Below are 22,820 nucleotides of genomic sequence, written 5' to 3'. Positions count from 1 at the left end.
AATGTGCTCCCAGTGTAAGTGACGGGAGACAAAATCCACAATCCTCGTCCTGTGCAAAAATGTATTCAAAAGTGAAGCTACTATGAAGCATGTGAGTTGTGTCTTTTTGTTACTGTCCTTCCACTGCAGCTCAACAAGGAAACACGAAGAGGGAATTTTGTACAAAAGAAAGGGCTGTACCTGGAAGATAACCTCTTGATTTGACTAACTCAGATTGCTGAATCCTCATGTTAGCTTCAGAGAAACTTTGGGAAGGGAGCTTTCGATAGCCAGCATGAACAATGTCTGTTTTAATATTCATATGGGCACCTGACTAAGACTTCAAAATTGTGAACCTATCCTTTAACTTTTGTGGGCAGTACAAATTATTCAAATGGAACAATCTGAGAAGTGCTCACAATAATAACCCATATTCAGTAAAAATGTGTAAGAGATGGTCAAGCCAGCTTTTTCGAACAAGACCAACATGTCTCAGCTCACGGTCAAGCTGTAACACCCAGTCAGAGTCCGCTCTTGGCCCTTGAGGAATGAAAAACGACTTGTCCTCAGGCCTGCCCCTCCTCTACATATCTGCTCATTCATCTGGGCCCCTCATTAAAGGGTAATTACCTGTAATTAGTGAATCATGTCGCTTTAATGAAGATGTTGAAAGCTGTTGGAGCCAGAAGGGCTGGCCTTAATTCTGAGTGATGTTCAAGATTAGGGGCAGACAGGAATTCAATAAAGGCGGACAGATTAATGAAATATCAGCATTTTTTTTTTTTTTTTGCCAGTGCCGTAGATGGCTGGTATTATGTTTGTATTTCGCATTAATTTTCAATTTCGGCATCGTCAACACCTGGCTCTGGAGGGCAAGTACGTGTTACTGTATCAGAGCAGGCTAATAGCCACGATGATGATGAAGGGTGTGTGTCTAAGTACGTCTATGTGTGTGTGTGGCGCTAGTGCGAGTGAGTGTAATGCTTGCTCTAATGTCTGCTGTGCTGAGTGTGTGTGTGTGTGTGTGTGTGTGTGTTCCCTGGCGGCGTGGTGAGTGTTTAATCTGGCCCGGTGGCGTGCCGTTGGCCCGGCTAATCACAGTGTGTCTGTAGGAGTGCGCTGAGCCAGGGGAGCACGCCGTCGCTAACAGTGCCTGACAGACTCATTAGAGAGACCTGGCACTGAGCTAGCAAGGCACACACACACACACACACACACACACACACACACACACGCACACACACGCAGACAAAGATACACTCTCAAACACTTTGAAACACACACAGTGGGAAAGGCACTCAGGCTCAACTGCACAGACATTGGGATAAATTCACACACTTAGACACCTTTTTTTGTCGGTCTTGCACACACACACACACACACACACACACACACACACACACACAGTCATTCCCATAATCATCCACAGACAAGTGTGTGCTGTCTCTCTCTTTCACGCACACACACACGCTCAGTGCTCCACGTGTGAGAACAAGGCAGGCGGTGACCCCTCACAGTCGCAGCCCAAACACAGACAAGAGCCGAGAGAGCATCTGCGAAAAGAGGAGGGAGGGAAAGGGGGGGTGGAGGGGGTGGGGGGTGGAGGGTGGGAAAAAAACGAGGGGAGGCAAAGAGGAGGAGTGAAGAGAAGGGAAGCGTCTGACACAGCAACGCTTTCTCCCATTCAAACGGTGTGTTTATACAGGAAAATGACATTTTCAGAGGCTAATTATCTGCAGTCAGGAGATCACCTGCACCCCGTCGAAACCTTAAGAGTGCAAAAAAATAGTTTGTGAGCGATGTATCGACTGTAGGCTGAATTTGGAAGTACTGTAAATGTGAGAAGGGTTCGAAGTCCTTCTTTGGGCAAAACTTTCTCCTTTTTTTAAAAGTATGAGCATGTAAGTTAAAAACTATTAATTTTACAGGGTAAGGTAGAATGACATTTAGCTAAGTTCGACAAGCTACTTTGACAAATTACTTAAGACTTGCTTGCCTTGCTCTCACAGCGAGGTTAATTGCAGCTCAGCTGCAGCAGAGCCAAGTGGAAACATTAGGTTCGGCTGAATAACAGGTGAATGCAAAGCAGGTCAATACGTAGTCGAGTGTGGGCCTGCCAGCTGTTCCCTCTCTCTGCTCTGCCAACGCACTATGGAGACATACACACACATATGTTCATGCTTTGCAGACAATAAATAACAGGGACAGAGTTAAACATGTAAACATTGTTTTTGTATTTCTCTCATTTGAATTCAATTCAGCAAAGCATATACATAAACAGAGCAAAGAAAAGAACACATACAACGATGCATTAAAAGAGCAGTGATATAGTATATTAACAAGTGATAACACCTGAAGGATAAGGCTGGAGTTGTATTATATTCTTTTTATTATGAAAAGACCAAAACCAAACATGAATGTATCAGACTAAAAGTATTGCCTGTAGCCAAAGCCTGACATCGCTTATTCCTCTGTGCCATAGCCCTCCATTGATGTCTAAAAACTAATGAAAATACATAAACAAGCCTTGGTGCTTTAATTACTAACCAGCACACCAAATGGTGTTAATCTTTAATTAATTAAAGCTGAAAAATGTACTTTACTCCTGTTTGAGTAATGATTTTTGTTAACATGGGGGCAGCATAACAAAATGCAAACAAGCTGTAAACCCAGCATTGGCAAACTTTCTAACAAACAGTTGCCTATTTACACATCCAGCAGACATGGATCAACATAAACATTCATTTGGAGTCCTGATTCTGTCCACCTGGCAAATGTAAATCCAATATTCACTCTCCTTTCAGCTCTGTGTTGATTGCAACCAACTCCTGAGAGAAACGTGTGGCTTGTTCGCTGCTAAATGCTCCACTATGTTCACCAGCTAGTTGCTAACTTTGTCTGTCTGTTGTTGTTGGTCCTGGGCAGGTAGCTCACAGTGGGTTCATCAGATCATTTTGTTGTTGAAAACAGTTGCATGCTGTGGAGAAAACAACGCTGGTGAGCGTGAACCAAAACAGTAAAGTGAGCTGAAAGACGCTAAAATGCTCCATAGATTCTCTGTGGGTTTGTCCCTATGAGCGATCGCTTCAAATTATTTTGATCCATTGTTCATTTGAAATATTGATAAGAGCATCTTTAAAAAAAAAAGAAACTATATATTTGCGACCCATTTTTAAAGATTGACTTTTCTTTATGAACATATGGTGCAGCTGAGTGCCTCAGACAGGTTAGGTCAGGTAACGTGCACAAACGTATACCTTGCTGTATGACAAGAAGTTACACTTTATATTCTGCTGTCAATCACATCTCTCTCTGTTTCTTTCTCTCACTTTCTCAGCTCCTCTTATCCTTCACTTTCATACACTAACCTCCTTGTCTGGATTTTTAATCTAGCCTGGTAGCTGTAACTGGAACGAGTTTCGCTGACAACCTTGTTTCACCTAAAAGCCAAATCAAACTGTCTTTAATTTTCTCTCCCACTGTACCATGTAACAGGCCCTCTCTGTTTCTCTCTCTCTCTCTCTCTCTTCAGAGTACAATAGCTGTTTTGCTCTCCACTCTCCTCCGTTCTCTCTCTCTCACTCCTCTCCAGCACAAGGCTATGACATTGAGGGAATGTGATGTGATGTATTGTAGTGAATAATGTATTCTGCGAGGATTGTACAGAGCGCGTAGAGCAGATGGCAGCAGGTTGATCTCGATGTGTGTGTGTGTGTGTGTGTGTGTTTAATGATGACAGTGTGTACATGTGTGACGTGCGTATGAGCTTGTGTGTGTGTGTGTGTGTGTGTGTGTGTGTGTGTGTGTTCACCCAGAACGGGGGAGGGGAAGAAGGAAAAGCAGGGTGGAGGGAGGGAGGTAGAGTGGGGGTTGGTGTGCATGTGTGTCTATGTGAGCCTCCTTTGTGAGATAAAACATGCAAATGGTGGATTATTTTAATGCAGTTTTTTCTAGAGCCCCGAGCCTTAATCCCTAAAGCAGTTGAAATGAAAATAGTATATGTTTTCTTTCAAACTCTCTCCCTCCCTCAATGTTTTTTTATTCCCTGATAGGAATTTACAACCACCAGCTGTCTAGGAACGGGATCCTTTGCACTTAAATGTCTCTCTGGTGTAGTTACAGCCAAAGACTGATGATTACATCCGGATACCATGGAATTGACTAAAGCTAGTCAAGCCTGAACCGCTGTTGTGCAGTGGAAGGATCACGGTTGTGAAATCTTTCTGACTGAATGGTGATAACAATGTCGATCGAGAAAATAGAGCCCAATGCTCAGTTTGCTACTTTGAGTGGACTGCAGATATAAAATATGCGCATTTATAAACACTTGCACATGCGCAAGCACACTGGATGTAAAACCCCCAAAAAAGAGGCACAGAGTAGCAGAACTACAGCACTTGTATGTGCCAACACTTATCTGTATCTTATCTGCAGTTTATAGTATGTCTGAACAATAACGTATGTGAAAATCAACTCAACAGTTTCAACCAACTCTTGAAAAACAAAACAAAACACTGGTTTGTCATGTTTCTACATGTGGAATATGATATTTTGCATGTAAAAATGTCCAAAAAACCACATATGCCTTTTTGTGAAATTGTTGTCACATGTGATGTCTTATATTTCTCATGTGAAATATCTCAATGTGTCTTAACAAAGTACAGAGAACAAGAGCTTCTCTGGGTATGTGGATGAATAACAGCATAATATAAGCAGTGGCTTAAGCACAGTTGCCACACTAAAGCACACGAGCACATAGATACGCCCTTTTCCCCCGGTATGAAGTTGTCCCCTATAGATGAAGCTAACAGATGGTAGAATCTATTTACATTCACTTAGGTGATGGCTTCATATACTTAAGGTTATTCTACAGTTTCCTACACTGCAGATACTTTGTTTTTGAAATATATAGTCAACTGGGGGGTTGCACAAACACTGTTTGTGTTTGATGGCTTCATTACTCACACAATTATGTGTTTTTTTTGCCATACTATACTCTTCCTGCCTATTTTCATCCATTTCCAACCTGTTGGTTTACCTGTCTTGGGAGCTGGTGGTGTGATGCCACACACTCTGCTCTCAGGCCCCCTCAGGCTCCTGAAGGCTCATCAGCCATGTGGCAACAACAAGATATTCTAGGTGGCACGTTGGGCTGCAAAGTGCAAAGCCTGGTGGATGCAGCCTGGCAACTGGCCTGCAGTGCAGTATGTTACTGAGGCTAGACACCACAACAACAGCAAACATCCTTTCATTTTATCCTCCCACACCGCAGATGCAAAAACAGAGGAGAAGTCAAGAACCTTGTCATTGCTTTTTCCATGAAAATGTTTCATCAATTAATCATTATATGAGTTGTTGGGCATGTGAGCATTTTCTTGAAATATCAAGGCTGGATCGGAGTATATGAAACAGTAGGAGAGGAAAGCTTGTACATCCTTGTCTCTTTCATATTAGGGACAGTAAGCATAATTGAGTAAATGTATTTAAGTATTTGAGCGAGCTGATTCAGCCTCTCTGGGATGGTTGATATTGTACTTAGGAAGAATATTGCCCGAGGCAATTCATTAGTGGTAAATAATTGAGAGGCTTGGATAGTGCTAAGGTGAAATGCCTGTTATTTTATGGAGTTTGTGTTCTTAGGGCTCTTCAGTTTAAGAATATTAAAAATGCACAAGCCTTCCCACAAATTACTCACTGGAAAGATTCACAATGGGCGCTAATGACTAACCATCCATCTTCTATTGTTTTCAAGCTCTGTAAAAGTGTTTTGCTGCACCATTATCAATTCTATCTCTGCTTTTGGTAATGTTCTTTTATTTCATGAAGGATGTTTTTTTCCCCTCGTGCTTTTTACATTTTTTTAATTGTTTTATTTGAGGTAATTAAGGCACATTAGCTATTACAGCAGAATACCTTGCATTGACATTTTATTAAAATAAAAAATAAAAAATCTTAACTCCAGTTTTGAAAGCTTGTAGCCTACGTGGTAGCGTCCGGTCTCTCAAGCAGGGGTGTGGAAGGTGTGATGGAGCTGTCAACCCGTCGTGCAGCAGGCCAGTATGGAGCTATATTCTATTATGTGTATATGTATCATGTTATACATAACTTAAATACCAGCAGTCTTGGGATGTCTCATTGGCAAACTAATAAATATGCCTCATGTCAGTGTTGAGTGCACCTGCATGTTTATTTAACCTCAGATAGGATCATGCAAATGTCATTTGTTTACATTAATTTGCATTCGACTAAGTTTTTGTCAGTGGAAAGGTTTTCTAAACCTTCCCTCTGAACCGCACTGCTTACTGTTTTTGTTTATCTCTTTGTTTATGTCTTTTTATTTCTGTCTGTGCATGCTCCAGCTCAGATGAACTCTTATCTGTTTAAAAATTGTCACTTTTACATGTTGGTTTTCTGGTGATGCAACTTAAAGGCCACTGAGGTTTTATTTAAGATCTTATGCAACCACGCACCACCACGTGACAACGAAGAAATAGGAGCATCTGAAGGTCTGATTGGTTATTCACAGTACTGTGTGCACTATAATAGCATGATGTGTTTAGCCCTGTGGTCTGCGGTCTGAGTGCAAGAGCTGTTTGTCCTTAACAAGTCAACAGTTGTGTACAGTTGTGTAGTGTTTGGTATGAGGCTGACACGTGTGGAAGTGTCAACATTTTAGCCCTCCTAGCAGCGTGACTCTAGGGATGATGATGTCAGTTGGTCCAACCACCTGACTGTTCGTCTGTCCATTTGTGTTTTGGAAAAACACTTTGGTGCAGAGAGTGAAATGTTGAATGGAGTGACATTTGGATCAAACATTCGGAGGATGAGTCCTATTGACTTTGGTGTTTCCCTTACTTGTCATTAGTGCCAGCAGCAGGTCAAAACTTCTTCTTCTCCAACACTTCAGTTGATGACAGGTTACCTCTAAACCTAATGAAGGGATTTCACTCAACCCCATCATATAATATATTCTAAAACTGCTTGTATACAGAGGACGAACCCTTTTTTTAGGTAACAACATGGCTGTACCCTCCATTTCAGCCTCGTTGGGCCACAAGTGTGGCTGAAGTTTACTGTGTTATGGGCTTTTGATAATGTGAGCTGATGTGTGCAGGTCATATTTATAATGTAGGTTACATTAGATTACTCTCACAGTTGTTAATAAACACCACAATTGCCATGAGCTGTATTAAACATACATGGAGACAGTGTAAATCCACTCATTGCTCCATGATCCTTGGCTCAGTGCCAGCGTTCAGCCCCACTGTATTGCAGAGCGTTTGTGTATATGCTTGTCAGTGTGTGTAAGAGAGTAGGGAGGTGGGCATGGAGAGGAGGCGTGTTCGGGGTGGAGGGGATGTCAGCTCATTAACCTCCATTCTTCCCTTAGCACGGCACGGCGTAGAGTCACTGTGTAAGTCTCATGTCATTACTCCTCCCCCTGCACGCGTGTGCTGGGCATGAGGGGAAGAGCAGAGCAACCGGAGAAAGGGAGAGGGAGGGAAAGGTTCACGGGCGGGGGGGGGGGGTCCTTGACATGTTCCTTTACAACTGCCCTGCTTGTATCTCGCAAACTAAAGCCCCGCCATCTCGTTTCCTTCCCCACTTTTGTCTTCTCTGTCTCTTCTCTTTTTCTCCCCGCTGTCTCTCTCTCTAACCACAGGCCCGGTACAGTGTGGGTGAACGAGGGGTTAGGCTCCACACTGCCCCCCCTCCAGGCATCAATCCAGCTAGGAAAAGACTGCCCACTGCTGTGGTGAGATACAGTAGCCAAGCATCTAATTTCAGAAACCTCTTCTGTTTGTACTCGCCAATTGATTTAGAGAGGTGCACCTCAAGGTACTGACCTGGGCCGGTAGTATTTTTTTAGGCTCCATTGCTAAGGATATCTAGAGTTGTGATGAAATTGCTCTTCATAGAGAGACATATTTACTCATGAAAATCCCTACCAGACATGCACTACTACTACTGTCATGTTTTATACATACATTAGAAACTCATTACTTTACTTTTACATTTAATATTACTTTTTCCCCACCACACAACACCAAGATTGCATGTATTTGCATTCGAAATCAGGCACAGTTACTGGAATTTACAGATGTCTGCGGAAGTTATGTTCCTTAATTGCAGCAACATATGTGTGAAAACATGCAAAGGTGCCAAATACGCCTCTGTAGTTGTTACAGTCGGGTCACACTGAGTGGGCATCTGTAGAAACAAATTAAGTCTGAATCTGAAAGCACCTTTGACATCTTTAGAGTTAATCTTTAACAACTTTTTTTATTCAATTATGAATAAATTACTGTAATATAGAAGTATTTTACAGAGAAGACACAAATAGTGCCCAAAATATAACACATAGATCTTTCTTTAGACTGCCTGCTATCAGAATGTTGCAATGTTACTTCCTGCAAGTTTCTTATCTTTTGTTAAAACTACACTGATAATCTATTGGACTGTTCAATATTGTTGGTAATAATGTAGCACACTTCCCTGTTTAGTAAGCTGTAAAACTCTTAAGTGTTTTTGTGTTAATATGGGTGAGTGTATTATTATGTCTATAATTGCTATAATTATTAGCTGTTTGAAAGGGTTAGGGTTAGGAACACACCGCAACCTGATTATCAGTAACAGTAATTCAACAATCGCAACACTTCCGTCCCATCTTCTATAACTGTACGCTCTATGCTGCATGTTAAAGTCCATGCCATGTTGGTGCACGCAGCAGACAGAATCCAACACACACCCATAGAAATAGACTGTTGTATTTCCTATGCTCATAATGATTTATTTTAGTCACTGCCAGAACAGTCAAACAGCCATCTTCTTCTTCTCCCTTTGCTCTTTCATACTTTATTCTGTGCAGAGGCAAGAGAGCAGTAGATTGCAATAAGATAACCAATTATATGCTAGAGGAAACCAGACTTTTTTTTTCCTGCTGCAGTTATCTGATGCTGCGGTGAGCAGAGGCAAAGGGCTGGGGTAATGTGACATTCACTCTGCCCTTTATCTTCTCTCATCGCTGTTTACCCCAGTCAGTTAAAAGTGGCTTGTGCTCTGCATCCTCTCCTGCTGCCAGAGAAACCTCACTCACATAGACTCACGCAGAGACATGCACTTACTGTATGGATACACATATTGTACACACAGACTTGAAGATGTAAATACACACACACACACGTTCTCACCCCAGACCAGAAGTGTTAAGGGTCAGGTAGACTGGTGGGATCACTACTTTCCTCCTAGTAGCGCTCCTGTTGTTAAGTATAGCACTGCTGCACCTGCTGAGGCTAGCTCCTAATTGTGTGTGATGCTACTCTGCTTGATGCTAAGAAGGTGTTTCCCAGCACTGGTTAGCAGGCAGGCCGTTGAAGGCCACCGCGGCAGGATGAGGGAGGCTGTGTGGGTGGCACTTTGGTCTGACATCATTTTTTTCTGTTATACCTTTCCACATGCACTCGCACGTGGCACACTGCATGTTTATGACCTCTTTTGCACACTGCTCTAGTTACTGCGCAGACAGACTGATTGTACTGATAATGTACAATCAAGCTATATGTTGACATACTTGGCTGTACCTCTTTGAGAAACAGTACAGCCATGTTTCATCCAATGAGTCCTATAGGCAGAGAAGCTTTGACCTAAAGCTGCACCTTGATAGATTTTACACAAAAGTGCATTTGACAGAAATAAGCTAAAAATACAACACTGATACTATCGCCTTTCAAGTTAATTTGGCAAACTTGTTAGCAAACAGTTATTTGCCTTTTTACAGTACACATCCAGCAGATATAAAGCAACATTGGCATTCATTCGGATTCATGTTTCTGGTCACCTGATGAAAGTCTAATATTCACTCTCCTTTTAGCTCAGTTTTGGCCTCAACTGCCCTTCGGTGCTGGGAAGGTAGCATATGTCGGTTTTTAGAGCTTTTTTTGCCGAAAACAGCTTCCTGCTGTGGCACCACTGAGATGAGAGCAGTGCGAGTGAACCAAAATAGTAACGTTGCATGCCAGAAAACTAAAACAATGAGCTGAAAGACACTAAAACACTCCTCTGAGATAATTCTCTGTGGGTTCAACACTACTAGCAATAACTTTCACATACAAGTATTCTTGTAAACCATTTTAATATAGCCAAATAACTCAACTGCAAAGGAAAAGTTGAGACTGAATGTGTTCCACGAACAACTCTCAATCCACAGAGAGTAATGGACAGAAGCTGTGACCCAGTGGATACTTTTCATCTGGTACAATATATTTTGGTATGAAACAATCACAGACTTGGCAGGTTGGTAAACATGTGCTGTTTACTGACGCCATGTTACATTATTTCTGTGTATCAGAGATCTAATTTTTTTATACAGTTTTTGGTTACTGCCATTTTTAATCACAAATATCAATCTTATTGTAAGCTTCAGTTTCACACGGCATCCTAAGATGAGAACTGTATTATTACTGTTTTGGTTTTTGTTGGTTTGTCTGGAGTGCCTGCATTTGTAACAGAAATGATATCATTATTGGAAATGATTGCTTTATGAGGTATGAGGTATTGGACCTGTTAACACAATATGAGTTATCATGCATCACCATCACCGTTTAGATTTTTTTTTTTGTAACCTCACTAACTCACAGTGAACCTGAGTTCACAGTGGAAACAAAACCTCATTTAGCACCACCCCACCTGGCCTCCCTCCACACACACACACACACACACACACACACACACACACACACACACACTCACTGCCTTTCTCCTCAATCTCCCCTCCCATCTCTGCTGTTGACTGTTGGTTCTGTTTTGTGGCTGCTCCAGCGCAACAGAAAGTGGATGAATGAGTGCTTCAGCCTGCCTTTTTTATTTTTACACATCACAAGGTATATAGGTGGAGCCGGAAGCGGTTGGAACCTGTATTATGTCTTCTGTGAAAAAGTTTTTTGTTTTTTTTTCTCTCTGATGGGAATGGCGCTGCATGTGTTTGTGTGCGTCTGTATTGTTTCACTCTGGAATGCTTTTAGACCTAATCATAACAAACAGAGCTGATGCTCATTAGATGTGAGCTGATGGATCGCACCATCACTGACAATAAAACAAAATATTTCTTTAACAGTATCAGCTGGAGAGGTAATGCAGACAGTCTTTTTTTCCAAACACTTTTGAAGCGGTCCTTTGAGGAAATGCAACGCTGCGCCGATTCATGTTTCCAGTTCTTCTAACTGAATACTTTCTTGGATGGCACGAGGCCAGCAAATTCCAAACAGAATTCCATCCCTCGGAGAGATACGGGAAGCTGCTCCGTGCATCTTGTCGATATCTGATCATGCCGTCCATGTGGTCCTCTGACCGGAGCACAGTGTGTCCAGATAAACATAACCTGGGTTTTGCATATGAAAATGAACCATGCAGTTGATAAAAGTGAGGATACGTAAGATGCTGGGCATTGGTGGACGTGACCCCAGTGCTGCTGCAGCCGAATGTGCACATGTAGTGTGTGTGGTGAGTGTGTGTGTAGTGTGTATGTAGGATCAAACTCTCACACCCCGGAAGAGGCCCTGTTTCCCTTATCTAACGACAACAGAGCATGTGTCGCCATGGGCACGGGCTGCGCTTTTTATGGGCTTTGTGTGTGAGTGTGTTTGTGTGCGTGTGTGTGTGCCATGTTCATTGTTTGCCCATGTTCATTGTTTGCTTGGGGCGTGGTGCAACACCAGAATTGTTACTATAGTCTCTCCTCTCCCCTCTTTTGCTCGCCTCCTCCCATGCAACTTTGAAATCTATCTACTGTAGCTTTCTTTCTTTCTTTCTTTCTTTCTTTCTGTCTTTCTTTCTGTCTTTCTTTCCATTCTGTCTCTTTCTGCCTCTCAACCTCTTTGTCTTTCACTCTTCCTCTGTTTTTAAGTGTGTGTGTGTGTGTGTGTGTGTGTGTGTGTGTGTGTGTGTGTGTGTGTGTTTGTGTGTCTCTCTGTCTGTCTGTCTCATCCGCTCGTCTGGCTTTGAACCAGCAGTGACAAGTTGGGCAACATCAAAATTCAGTGGCACATTGTTTCAGGTTGAGGTTTGTTAGGTCTCTCCTACAGCTTAATTGAACAGAGGACGAGGGAGAGAGAGACGTAAAAAAAAAATAGAGAGAAATAAAGAGAAAAGGGGGAAGATGAGGAAGAAGGGTGCTCAAATAGGCATACATATTGCATGAGTCCCCCACCACCACCACCACCACCACCACACCCCTTACTTCACAGAATGACTGTGTACTGTTCTGGGCTTATTAATTCCGCTCGGTGAGAGAATTATTTTTAGAGACTTGGTGTACTGGCAAAGGCTTTTAAAGTCACAAGTATTACACATTCTGCTTATAGATTCCCTTTTATAAATTGAAAAGTTCTAAAAGTTTGTTTGTGGTTGTTCTTAAGTGTGATACTGTATGTTGTTTTTTTGTTACACTTCTGTTACAGATGTTGCAGTGGTCTACTTCAATGTTGACTCGATGAAAGTAACATTCTTCCCTTTTTACTCCCAGCTCGTCCTATCATATATCATACTACATTAACTGTAATATGGTGTAGGATGTTGTAGTAAAGCCCAGTGGTGGAAGTTAATTTACTTAAGTAAAAGTAGGGCTGTCACAATGTAAAATACTGTTAAGTATTTCCTTAAGTAAGATAATGGCCCCTTTCAGAGTGCTATATTATTTATAGAATTGGATTATTAATATTAATGGATTAACTTATAAGTGGCATATGAAAGTTGCAGCCGGTCAAGGTAGATTTCAAACGACTTTATATGCTGTACTTTCGAGTAGTTCAATCTATAACAATACATCATATTTTACTAGATGATCACGTTTCCTAAGTAAAATTAATATGCAGTAAACAAACCAATAACTAAAGCTGTTAAATTAATGTAAAATCTAGTGGAAAACAAGAAGAAAGTAGCAAAAAACTCAAACTTTACTTTTACTTTTAAGCACAGTACTTGAGCAAATGTGCTTACTTACTTTTCACCACTCGTGAAGCCCTTTGAGACAAGCTCATGATAAAATGTTATATAAATAAACTTGAAGTGTAGTTTAGTATTAATATTAGCAGATACATAAAAACAGGTTACTGTGGTATATGTGTATTTCAAATCAGTAGGTCCAGTCATGTAATTTATAGCTAATGTTATTTTATTTTGCTTGCTAGATAATTGGTTTCCTAGCTTTCAAAATGAAGTTTTGTTTTTCATCATTACGAGGTCATTTTTCTCCCTAATGAGTGGATAGTCAAGGCATTACGCTGGCACACAGGCAGTTCATCTCTGCTCCACCCCCTTCACAAACAGATGTTGCCTAGAAGGCTTTATGAGGAGCTTATATGAATTGTCCATCAATCAAAAACAATCTTCAGTGGAGTCTGTAATTTTTGCCTCCAATCCTGCCATCAATCGTCTCACCAGCGCACTCCAAGATGAAAAGATCCCCATCATTGTGTTGCGCCATTAGCACTGTGTAAATATTACATGTTTTCCCTGGATATGCTAGTTAGCATTACTTCCACCTTGTGGCTTCATTATTTTTGAAATGCTCAGCTTTGTCGATGATTGCAAGGCATGACCTAGTTCTGGGACTCTCTCTCTCTGTCTCTCTCTTTCACTGTCTTTACTTTCTCACTCCTCATTTACTCATTCTCTGCGTCTTTTTTCATTCTTTTTCTACCTCTCTGCCTCATTTTCTTCTCACAATGAATCTGTCTACCTCTTTCTTTGTCATTTATTCATTGTCTTTCTCCATTTACTGCCTCAGCATCACCTTCATCCTTTTAGTCTGTCTCTTTTCTGCCTCTCTGCTACTCTCATCCTCCTCCTCTCTCATGTATGCATTCTTTATTTCTCAATTTGTCTCCCTTCCACAACCTATTATTATTTCTCTCTATTCTCACATCCGCCTCTCTCCCTACCCCTCCTCTCTCCTTATTCTCCATGTTTTCATTCCTCTCTCCCAGCACCACGTGTGTCACAGAGGGAAACATCGCGAGCAGTGGTCCCTGCTGAACAATTACCATGCAAAGCAATCCAAATAGAGATGTTTGCCGAAAACAACATGTGTGTAATTACTGCTTAATGAGGCCCTTGTCTCAGGCAGAATGCCCAATTAGACTGCCGATGAGAAAGCGATGCCAAGGCCCGCTGAAGAAAGAAAGGGAAGAGGGGGAAAGAGGGATAGGGAGGGAGATGGAGAAATAGAGGGAGGTTGTAACACGGAGAGAGGTGGGGAAGATGAGAACATGGGAAAGGGAACAGAGGAGGGAGAGAGGAGGCAGCAAGGAGGAAAAATAGAAAGAGGAAGAAAGAGTGAAAGATGAGGGGAGTGGAAAGAGAAAGATGGAGAGAGTGAGAGAGAGAGAAAATGAAGAGGAAGGGAACAACAGAGTAGGAGAAGATGATTTCTGCAGTAAATGTGGAGTAATGGCAGAGCTGATAGCATTGAGCCGAGGATAAATTGGCATTTTAAGTGGGAGAGCGAAGCAGTGCAAAGGAGAGCCATCGAGAGAAGAGCAGGGGGGAAACAGCTTTACATTGCAATATATGGGCAGCCATGTTGAAGCACAAAATGGCTGACCTTTCTAGGCTGTCTTTGGCCTTTTTGGTGAATATTATATCGCAGATGTAATTGGTGAGAATGAGCTGACTTCATTGCTTCCTCTAGAGTTTTGCAAAATACGCTAAAATACAAGATCTGGCAGCGTTTTTTTGTGGTTAAAAAATGATGTTATTCAGTGGCTGTACTCTCTCTTTTCACCCGAGAGAATCTTATCCTAAAGAAGCTCTCAAAAAGGCTTTACGTCACCAGTGATATGAAAGTGGATTTCAATGGAATGAAATTGCTCAGTTAGGCGAGGACAAGAGGCTTTCATGAGGGGAGCGAAGAGTTTATTGCAGATATGTCACCAAGGTCAACATCACTTTGGCCCTCTCAGTGAGCTACAGTCACTCCGCGTTGTCAGGTGATAGATGCCGCCATGCTTCATTAAGCAAATTAGCGTCTGTACCTCCAGCACGTGGCATCGAACAATTAGTCAGCATTCAGTTTCACTTGAAACAAGCATGTAGTTTTTACTGCTGGTGAAGGGTTTTCGGATTAATCATGTGAAGTGTGAATGAGGCTTAAATGCAGTTCTTGTCTCAGTTCCGTGTTTGCGTATGTGGCTGAAAGTAAATGCAATCATTAGAATAACCAAGTGAATCCTCACAAGGGCTTCCATGATATGCATCGTTAACCAACCGTTGCCCCGAGGCAGGCATTCATTCCCCCCACGGCCATTCTGCTGCAATAATGTACAGTAATTTCTCTTTCTCACCACTCACATGCTCATTTAGCTGCTTCGACTTTTTCCTGTCTACCAATGTAGATATTAGATTTCACCCCCAGGAATTCTGCCCATTTCCGTCCATTAGTCTACCTAGGGCATTGTTTTGAGGAGGTATATCTTCTGATCCATTTGTGTTCACTCATATCCAGAGTGTGTTTATCTTTCAAGCCTTCGGTCGCTTTCTCCATAGGCTCAAAGCAGACAACCCCAAATGAAAAAGGGCCCCCCCGTATCTTCACATCTGAGGAATTTGACATGGAATGCTGTCTAGTTTGATCATGTTATCTCTGCTGTCTGTTCCTGAGTCTTCTCCGCATTGATATCACAAAGAATGACCTCCGTCAACAAACAAAAAGGAGGCTTTATTTGACACATTGGGTCTGTGTGTGTGTGTGTGTGTGTTTGTGTGTGTGTGTTATTATCCAGTCCAGTCAAGGTTTGTTCCATTTGCTGCAAGCGTGTTATGACAAAGCTTTACACCTTTGCAAACCAAGGGCATTTCACAATACAGCTCTTCTTAACATGGTAGCAGTTTCTCAGTCACCTTGACACTGTACAGGTTCAGTTACTGAACCGTTTGTGGGGCAGAATCTCATTTTCTCTGGAGCTAAAAACAGAATCTGTGTTGTTTTTTCTTCATTTGTGGCCCACTCAGCACGGATCTCAGCTGGAACTCCTCTGGGATTTAGCTCACCAACACACTAGACATCAGAGCTAGCGCGTTGCATGTAGCGCACAACTGGTGACCTGGTGTGGTTTCCCAGCACCCTTGGGGGTCAAGGGTCATTTGTTGTTACACAAGTCCTAACCCCATGTCAAACAGTGTTTTGGCACCTGCGGCAAGTGATCTTTCAATGCCTGATTAAGTCAATCCTGAAGACACAGCATGCCCTCGCTTTGCGGCACACACACACACACACACACGCACTGGATCCACAGCCTCAAAGACAGGCGCACACACCCTTTACTACTGTATGCACTCACGGATTCATTCACACTTGTTCTCTCTCTCATACACACAGCAGAGCCCACAGGGAAAAGCCCATCTCTCTTCACTGTGCTCATGTAGCCTAATTACCGGCCCGCTGACTAACAGTAATTACCCACGCTGCCATGCCACCATGAGGTTTAACCAAAGTGACAAAGTCATTAGTCTCACACTTCAGGCCACCCGTTAAGAGCTTTTCCTCTTCGCACCTCCTCCCCGGCCCCCCAACTTTTTTTTTTCACACCTCCTCTTGCATACCATGTTTATTTCTTCTTTCTGTTTCTGTCCACAGTTTGATGGTGACAACATGTACATGAATGACAATAACCAAGAGTTTCGGTCACCAAACCAGGTAAGAAAGCCCACTTCTTTTCCACTGAACCCCACAGATTTGTATGAATGAATATCAGGGGAAGCTGCGATGTTGTTAGCTTCTGTATTGCAGGTGTCAGATTTTGGTAAATGTTTCAGAATATTGAGTGTAAATGTTTGCCAGTAAAGGATCTCATTAACTGAAGATGGGGTTGTTGACAGTGTCATATAAAACTCATGTAAACTCAAGTCACAGTGGTGTGTGTGTCATTATTGTGTTAAATTACAACTGTAATCAGTGTAAATCTGAAAATTTAGCTTGCTTTAAAATCCTCTCACCTTTGTTCTTGTTAGCTTAGTGGTCTAGTGCTGACAAAATGCATTATCCGTTGCATTGCACTGTTTCTGCTGCAGTGGACATTTGCTATAATATAATTTCCTTGTTAACTGTGAAATTAGCAACTATATGAATATTTGAAGCATATATATTTAATTAGACCATCGATCAATTTGTGTAAAGTTGTAATGTGAGGAGCTATAGTATTCTATAACCACCAAGTAATTGAGTTGAATTTGGCTAATATCTCCCCTCAAATGTTTAAAGGTAAAGCTCTAGGGATGGCAATGCCGTTTTTTCATCCTGTAGGTTGATCAGTCCTCAACTTTGGTCCAGACTGAAATGTCTCAACAACTATTGGATCGGCATGAACGTTTTTACAGACCTTCATGGTCCCCAGAGGATAAAGCCTGCTGACTTTGGGCGTCCCCTAACTTTTAATGTAGCTCCACCAGCAGGTCGAAATGTTGGTTTGTCCAACACTAATGCAAAACTATTGACATTCAGCCTCAGTTGTATTTCATTTTTAGTGCTAATTAGCAAATATTAGCATGCTAACACACCTAACTAAGATGGTGAACATGGTAAACATTATACCTACTAAGCGTGTTAGCATTGTGATTGAGGGCATGTTAGTATGCTGACATTAGCATTTAGCTGAAAGGACCACTGTGCCTTCACAGTGTGGCTGTATCGCTTTTACAAATCCACACATTAAGTCAGTATGTTGAATCAGCTTTTAAACTGTTGCTTTTTGCTGCACAGCATCTAATATTGATTTCTCTAAAATCTTTATAACAGCAATAGATGATTTGTTGCATCAGATCAGCTGATTCAAATATTAGATCAATGATCGGTAGGGAGCACCACTCTTAAAAAGGCGTCCATGACTTTGACCCTCTCTTGCTAAGTAGGAAAAAAACATTTAATTCCACATAAGCCAAAGTGTCCCTTTAACATGTGCCGTTTGATAGATGATTTTAACCAAAGCACACTAGCATAACATACATCTTTAACATTAGAGGGATTAAACCATCAACCCTGACAGTGTTAGTGCAATGTCAAGGTCACTCACAGATAAACCAGCACTAACACTGCACCATTCCAGGCTCATTGAAGCGCTGGTCCCAGTCTGGAGCGGCACAGTCCCAGTCACACAGTCAGTGAGTTAGACAGGCGCAGCGCTGAGTGCTCCGAGCTGCTAGATGGGAACACATGGCTGGACATATGGCAGAATTTGGAGCTCCAGGATTTGTTGATCCAGCAGCGAGGCCTTCATGTTCTGACAAAACACGTTGAGGTGGAGGCTCCTCGTCAATTAGCGCCTCGCCAAATACTGTCAGAGAGTCACGGGACAAGGCCAGAAGGCTGAGGATGCCAGGGCACACACACATACAGATACTGTAATAGGAAGTGACACATCCTCTGACACAAAGTTATTCATAAGTCATAAGCACATGTGCAAGTAGACATCCTCAATTTCAGTTTGTTTCACTCACATACTTTACAAACTGTGCTCAAACACACACAAACATATTTTCATACTTCTATACTTGTGAGGACCCACATTGACATAATGCAAACGTAACCATCATGAGTACCTACCTAACTGTAACATTAAAGGGTCAGTTCACCTAATGTATAAAAAGACCTGAGTGGTGTCTGGCCATGCGTGTAGTTTTGGTTTTATGTGTTGAGAGTTTGAGATAACTGCCTCTGAAACCACTGCTACCACCCCTATACAATGGGGATGAATGAAATCAAAAGATTTGTTTGAAAAACTCAACATCATTTCCCTTTCCAGTAACAATCTTATGGTTACTCTGGATAATCTACAAACCTCACTTTAAACTGTTTTTACTGGAGCTACTTTCTACCAAGGAGGTGTTTCTTTGTAATTTGTGTGAAATTACCCTTTGAAATGAACCTAATTCTAACATTAACCCTTAAACCTCACTCTTCAAAAATGTGCTTACTCTCAGGATGTAAAACTTAAATTGGTCCTTGCAAAGATTGACGAACAAGAACATATGGATGTGCACATAAATGCACACTCATATAGACTCATAGACCCCCCCCACACACACACACACACACGCACACACGCTTACTCTTATGAACCTTCACTAACACACACACATATATACACACATACTGTCATCCTATAGCCATAAGGTTGTCTTTTCCTTTGATGTTGGGATTGAGTGACTATAATGAGAGGTCGAGTAGGAGCTTTAGCAGCTTATTGTCTACTTATAGCGCACATCACAGACTATGACGTCCATCGTTGTTAGCCACATTTCCTGGTGTGCCCTAATTATGTCACTTTGCTAGCATACATGGGTGTGTGCTAATTGGGATAAATGTCCGGCTTTGTAGTTTCTCTGCTGCGGCGGTCATGTGTCAATCATCGACACCCAGTCCAGGTTTTGCAGTGTTGTGTCAACAAATACCTTCTTAATGGATAAGGCAATTTGGGCTTTTCAAAACATGTCAGTTGCAGTTGATGTTCTGTCAGTGCCGTCAAACAGAAGCTTACTCACCAGTTCTGAGTAGCCCTGCCAACACAGAGTTCACTGTATTACGTCATACAGCAGATTTAATTTGAAAATTCGGAAGAGGGAGGATGTGCGCCTGTGCTCTTAAATTGAAGGTTGCATAGAGTGCTTAACACAAGTTTTAACGGAAAAAATTAAAATAATCGGTAGTTGCAGCCCTAATAACTGAGTGGTTAGCGATGATCTTGATATCTAGGCACAACTTTTTCTTCAGTTTGACAACATAAACACCCTTTACTCTGGTGTTTCCCATAAATGTTCCGTTCAGTTGTTTTAGTGCGTGCCAGATCATTACATTTATACACATTTCCTTGTAATTTAGCATGTCCTCCGGTGGGATCTTGACCAGAATTAATCATTCCTGTGGATTTGAACAGTACTTGGGTACAGGCCATGCATTTTGCAATGGTTAAATATTATATGAAATATCAAAGCCACCACATCCAAGGAACGTCTGCATTTCCTTTATGCGTCACACAAAATTCACCCCTCTGACTGCTTGCTGTGCATGTGAGTCAATCATTTCTTAATTGATGCTTAATTGTGTGCATTAGCTGTGCGGTGCTTTGTTACATACAGCTTGCTTTTGAAGTTAAATCACACAAATAGGTTCAAATATGGAATCATTTTCTGCATCAATTTGAAATGGTGATTACTGTCTAATGAATATGCTGAATACATGCCTACATTCTGGTGTGTGTCTATATAATTTTTTATTAAGATTTAAGCATTCCCCAGCGGTGTGTGAAAAACGACAAGATGCTAAGATGCAAGGCAGTAGCATTTCTACTGTTTCTCTTGTGTTTCTGTGTGAACAGCACTGCAGTGCAATAAAAGAGTTTTATTCTTTGGTTCTGGGTAAAATGCTCAGAGATACAGTGCCTTCACAATGGGGTCAAACATATTTTTAAGGAGCCTGTGTGCCTTAATGCAAGTTTTAAAACTGTGTTGAGATGCCCACGTGAGCCTTTACGTGATGTGTGCCTGTGAAAAAGGTGCATGCAGCCAGAACAGAGACTCCTTTGTTTGCATGTCTGGGGTCTTCCACAGCGTACGCACTGAGGTAGCAGTTTGACACAGCCAGGAGATTGCATTTCACATAACATCTCTGGGCTTTTAAAAAGAGAAAACCACTAATCAGAAACAGCTTTAAAGGGGCCGTTTACTATATGCTTGGACACAATCTGTCCATTCAAACAAGATGTTTTCAAGGCTTTGAATACTGTATGGTTTCTGTACAAGAGATGCATACAAGCTGTACATATGGAGCTCCCAGACGTTTTGATGATATTGATGTTTTCCATTTGCTTCATCTGTTGAGGTTTCAGCCTATATGCTAAAAGCGTGGGCGTGTTATTTTGTTGATCAACGCTGTTTATATCTGCCCACACACAAAGCCAGTAAGGGGATCGTTTGTTGAATTAAAGATTATTAAACATCTCAATTATCCTGATTGACTAAGAATGTTCTTGTTTTGAAGCACTCGCATAGCATCGTTGCAGGAGCCTGAGACGCTGCCCACATCTCCGATTTTGTCAGCGATTCAAATACATGTAGGTCTGGTGTGTGCTCATTGACTGCTGATTTCCTAAACAAGCGAGCCAATCAGAGCTTTCTATGTGGTACATCAACTTTCTGTGTTGTTGTAATTAGACATACAGAAATAATAATAACTCTTCAATCAACATAAATCTTGAAAGAATTGTTTTTTCAGCAACCGTTACTGCAGCTTCTGTGTCAAATGAAAATGACGTAGACGGGACAGACACTTCAGTCACTACTGAGGGCAAAATAAACCCTCCCCCTTCCAAGCAGAAAACAGCTCACTTCACTTGAACATGATTTTAGACATGCTGAAAATGGTAATTCAGTCTGATTATCAGGCACATGCGTGCCAAATAATGCTGACTGCTATGTGTATTTTTTGCAGCACTGTAATAGCTGCATGAGACTGATCACAGCCAAACCAAAATGGCTGCCTCCAACCACACCCACACATAATCTAATTTAGTATAAAGGACTATTAGTGTTCTTCATCTGGAGTTATTGTGTAGACTCGTACCTCCATGTATATTTTCGTGTGCTTTGGCTGGCTTCTCCTCACCCTATAATCTAGTCTCTGCCTCGTGTGGATGCATGTCCATGTGTATATATGTGCATACGATAGATTAGGGAAAATTAGAGACCAAAAAAAAAAAAAGAGCCAGTTAGGGATGAAGCTTGTAAGAGAAAAGAGAGCCAGTGGCAGGAACAGGGAGAGTCACTTTGTGTGTCTCTTCCTCTTTCGTGTTGTACTTGTTGCATTGTGTTTCTGTGCAGCAGAGGAAGCTCAGGGGCCACTGGTCTTCGGAGAAGCAGCAAGTTTCAGCCTGTTTGTGCCTCTGTGTTTTCTGTTTCCAGGTGTCTTGCTGAGCCGTGTCTCTCTATCGATTTGGCCGGCTGCAAGAGAACAGTGGCTGATGGTTGAGATTAGAATAGAAACCTCACTTGTTGGATACAGGCCCTCTCTCTCTCTCTCTCTCTCTCTGTTTGTCTGTTTCAGTGTGTTTATTTTTAAGTATTTCTTTACTCTGACACTCTCTCATTCTCTGTCTTTCTCTGGTTTTTCACCCACGTTCACCCACCCAACTCTTTTCTCTTGAAAATGTATGGCTCACACACATCAGCTAAACTTCATACACACAATTTATACATCGCTTCCCACTCTCAGTTCACTTCAGCTCAGTTCAATGAAGCAATATCGGCATTATGTTTTGATTAAAAGGTGTTGCCAATATGCACATATACAAAAAGTAATGATACACAGCATCACTAAAAGCAAAAAGTGACTAATTTGTCCAGTTTGTTCTTTGTTGTTCTAATGCAAAACTCACTTTGTCAACTGAGTCAACTTAACTGAAATTAACTACAGCTAACAACTTGTAAGTTATTGTACTTGTAAGGTTTCATGTCCAGTGATGTTCATTTTTATTCTATGCTGTCTATTCATTGCTGCTTTTGCTGTGCTGGAGGTGTTCATTTTGATCAGAGAGACAACCATGTGACTTGTCTGAGACATGTGTATAAAAAGACAATAATATATAACAAAAACATATAATTTTATTCAAATTACAAAAAAGGAAAACTCTCTGGAGTTTTAGACCAAAAACAGTGCATGCTGGAGTTATGCTAACAACTCATAGGAATAGTTTGACATTTTGGGAAATGCACTTTCTTGCAGCCGGTTAGTTTAGCATAAAGACTTTAAGGGGAAATAGCCCAGCACATAACCGCCGAAGCTGGAGACGGTTAGCTTA

General features: G+C 41.6%; 1 protein-coding gene across 1 annotated transcript in view; it reads left to right on the top strand.

Moving 5' to 3' along the window:
* LOC139289310 (TOX high mobility group box family member 2-like) overlaps nt 1-22,820 on the top strand; it is a 71,879-nt gene that overhangs the window by 19,347 nt on the left and 29,712 nt on the right. Inside the window, exons 2-4 of the mRNA XM_070910890.1 lie at nt 7,643-7,735; nt 16,610-16,669; nt 17,422-17,424. Of these exons, the coding sequence (XP_070766991.1) occupies nt 7,643-7,735; nt 16,610-16,669; nt 17,422-17,424 (156 nt within the window). The remainder of the gene's footprint in view (nt 1-7,642; nt 7,736-16,609; nt 16,670-17,421; nt 17,425-22,820) is intronic.

The sequence above is a fragment of the Enoplosus armatus genome, chromosome 8, assembly GCF_043641665.1.
Source record: "Enoplosus armatus isolate fEnoArm2 chromosome 8, fEnoArm2.hap1, whole genome shotgun sequence".
Lineage (NCBI taxonomy): Eukaryota > Metazoa > Chordata > Actinopteri > Centrarchiformes > Enoplosidae > Enoplosus > Enoplosus armatus.
Note: the sequence above shows the minus strand (reverse complement) of the source record. Positions and strands in the feature narration are given on the sequence as shown.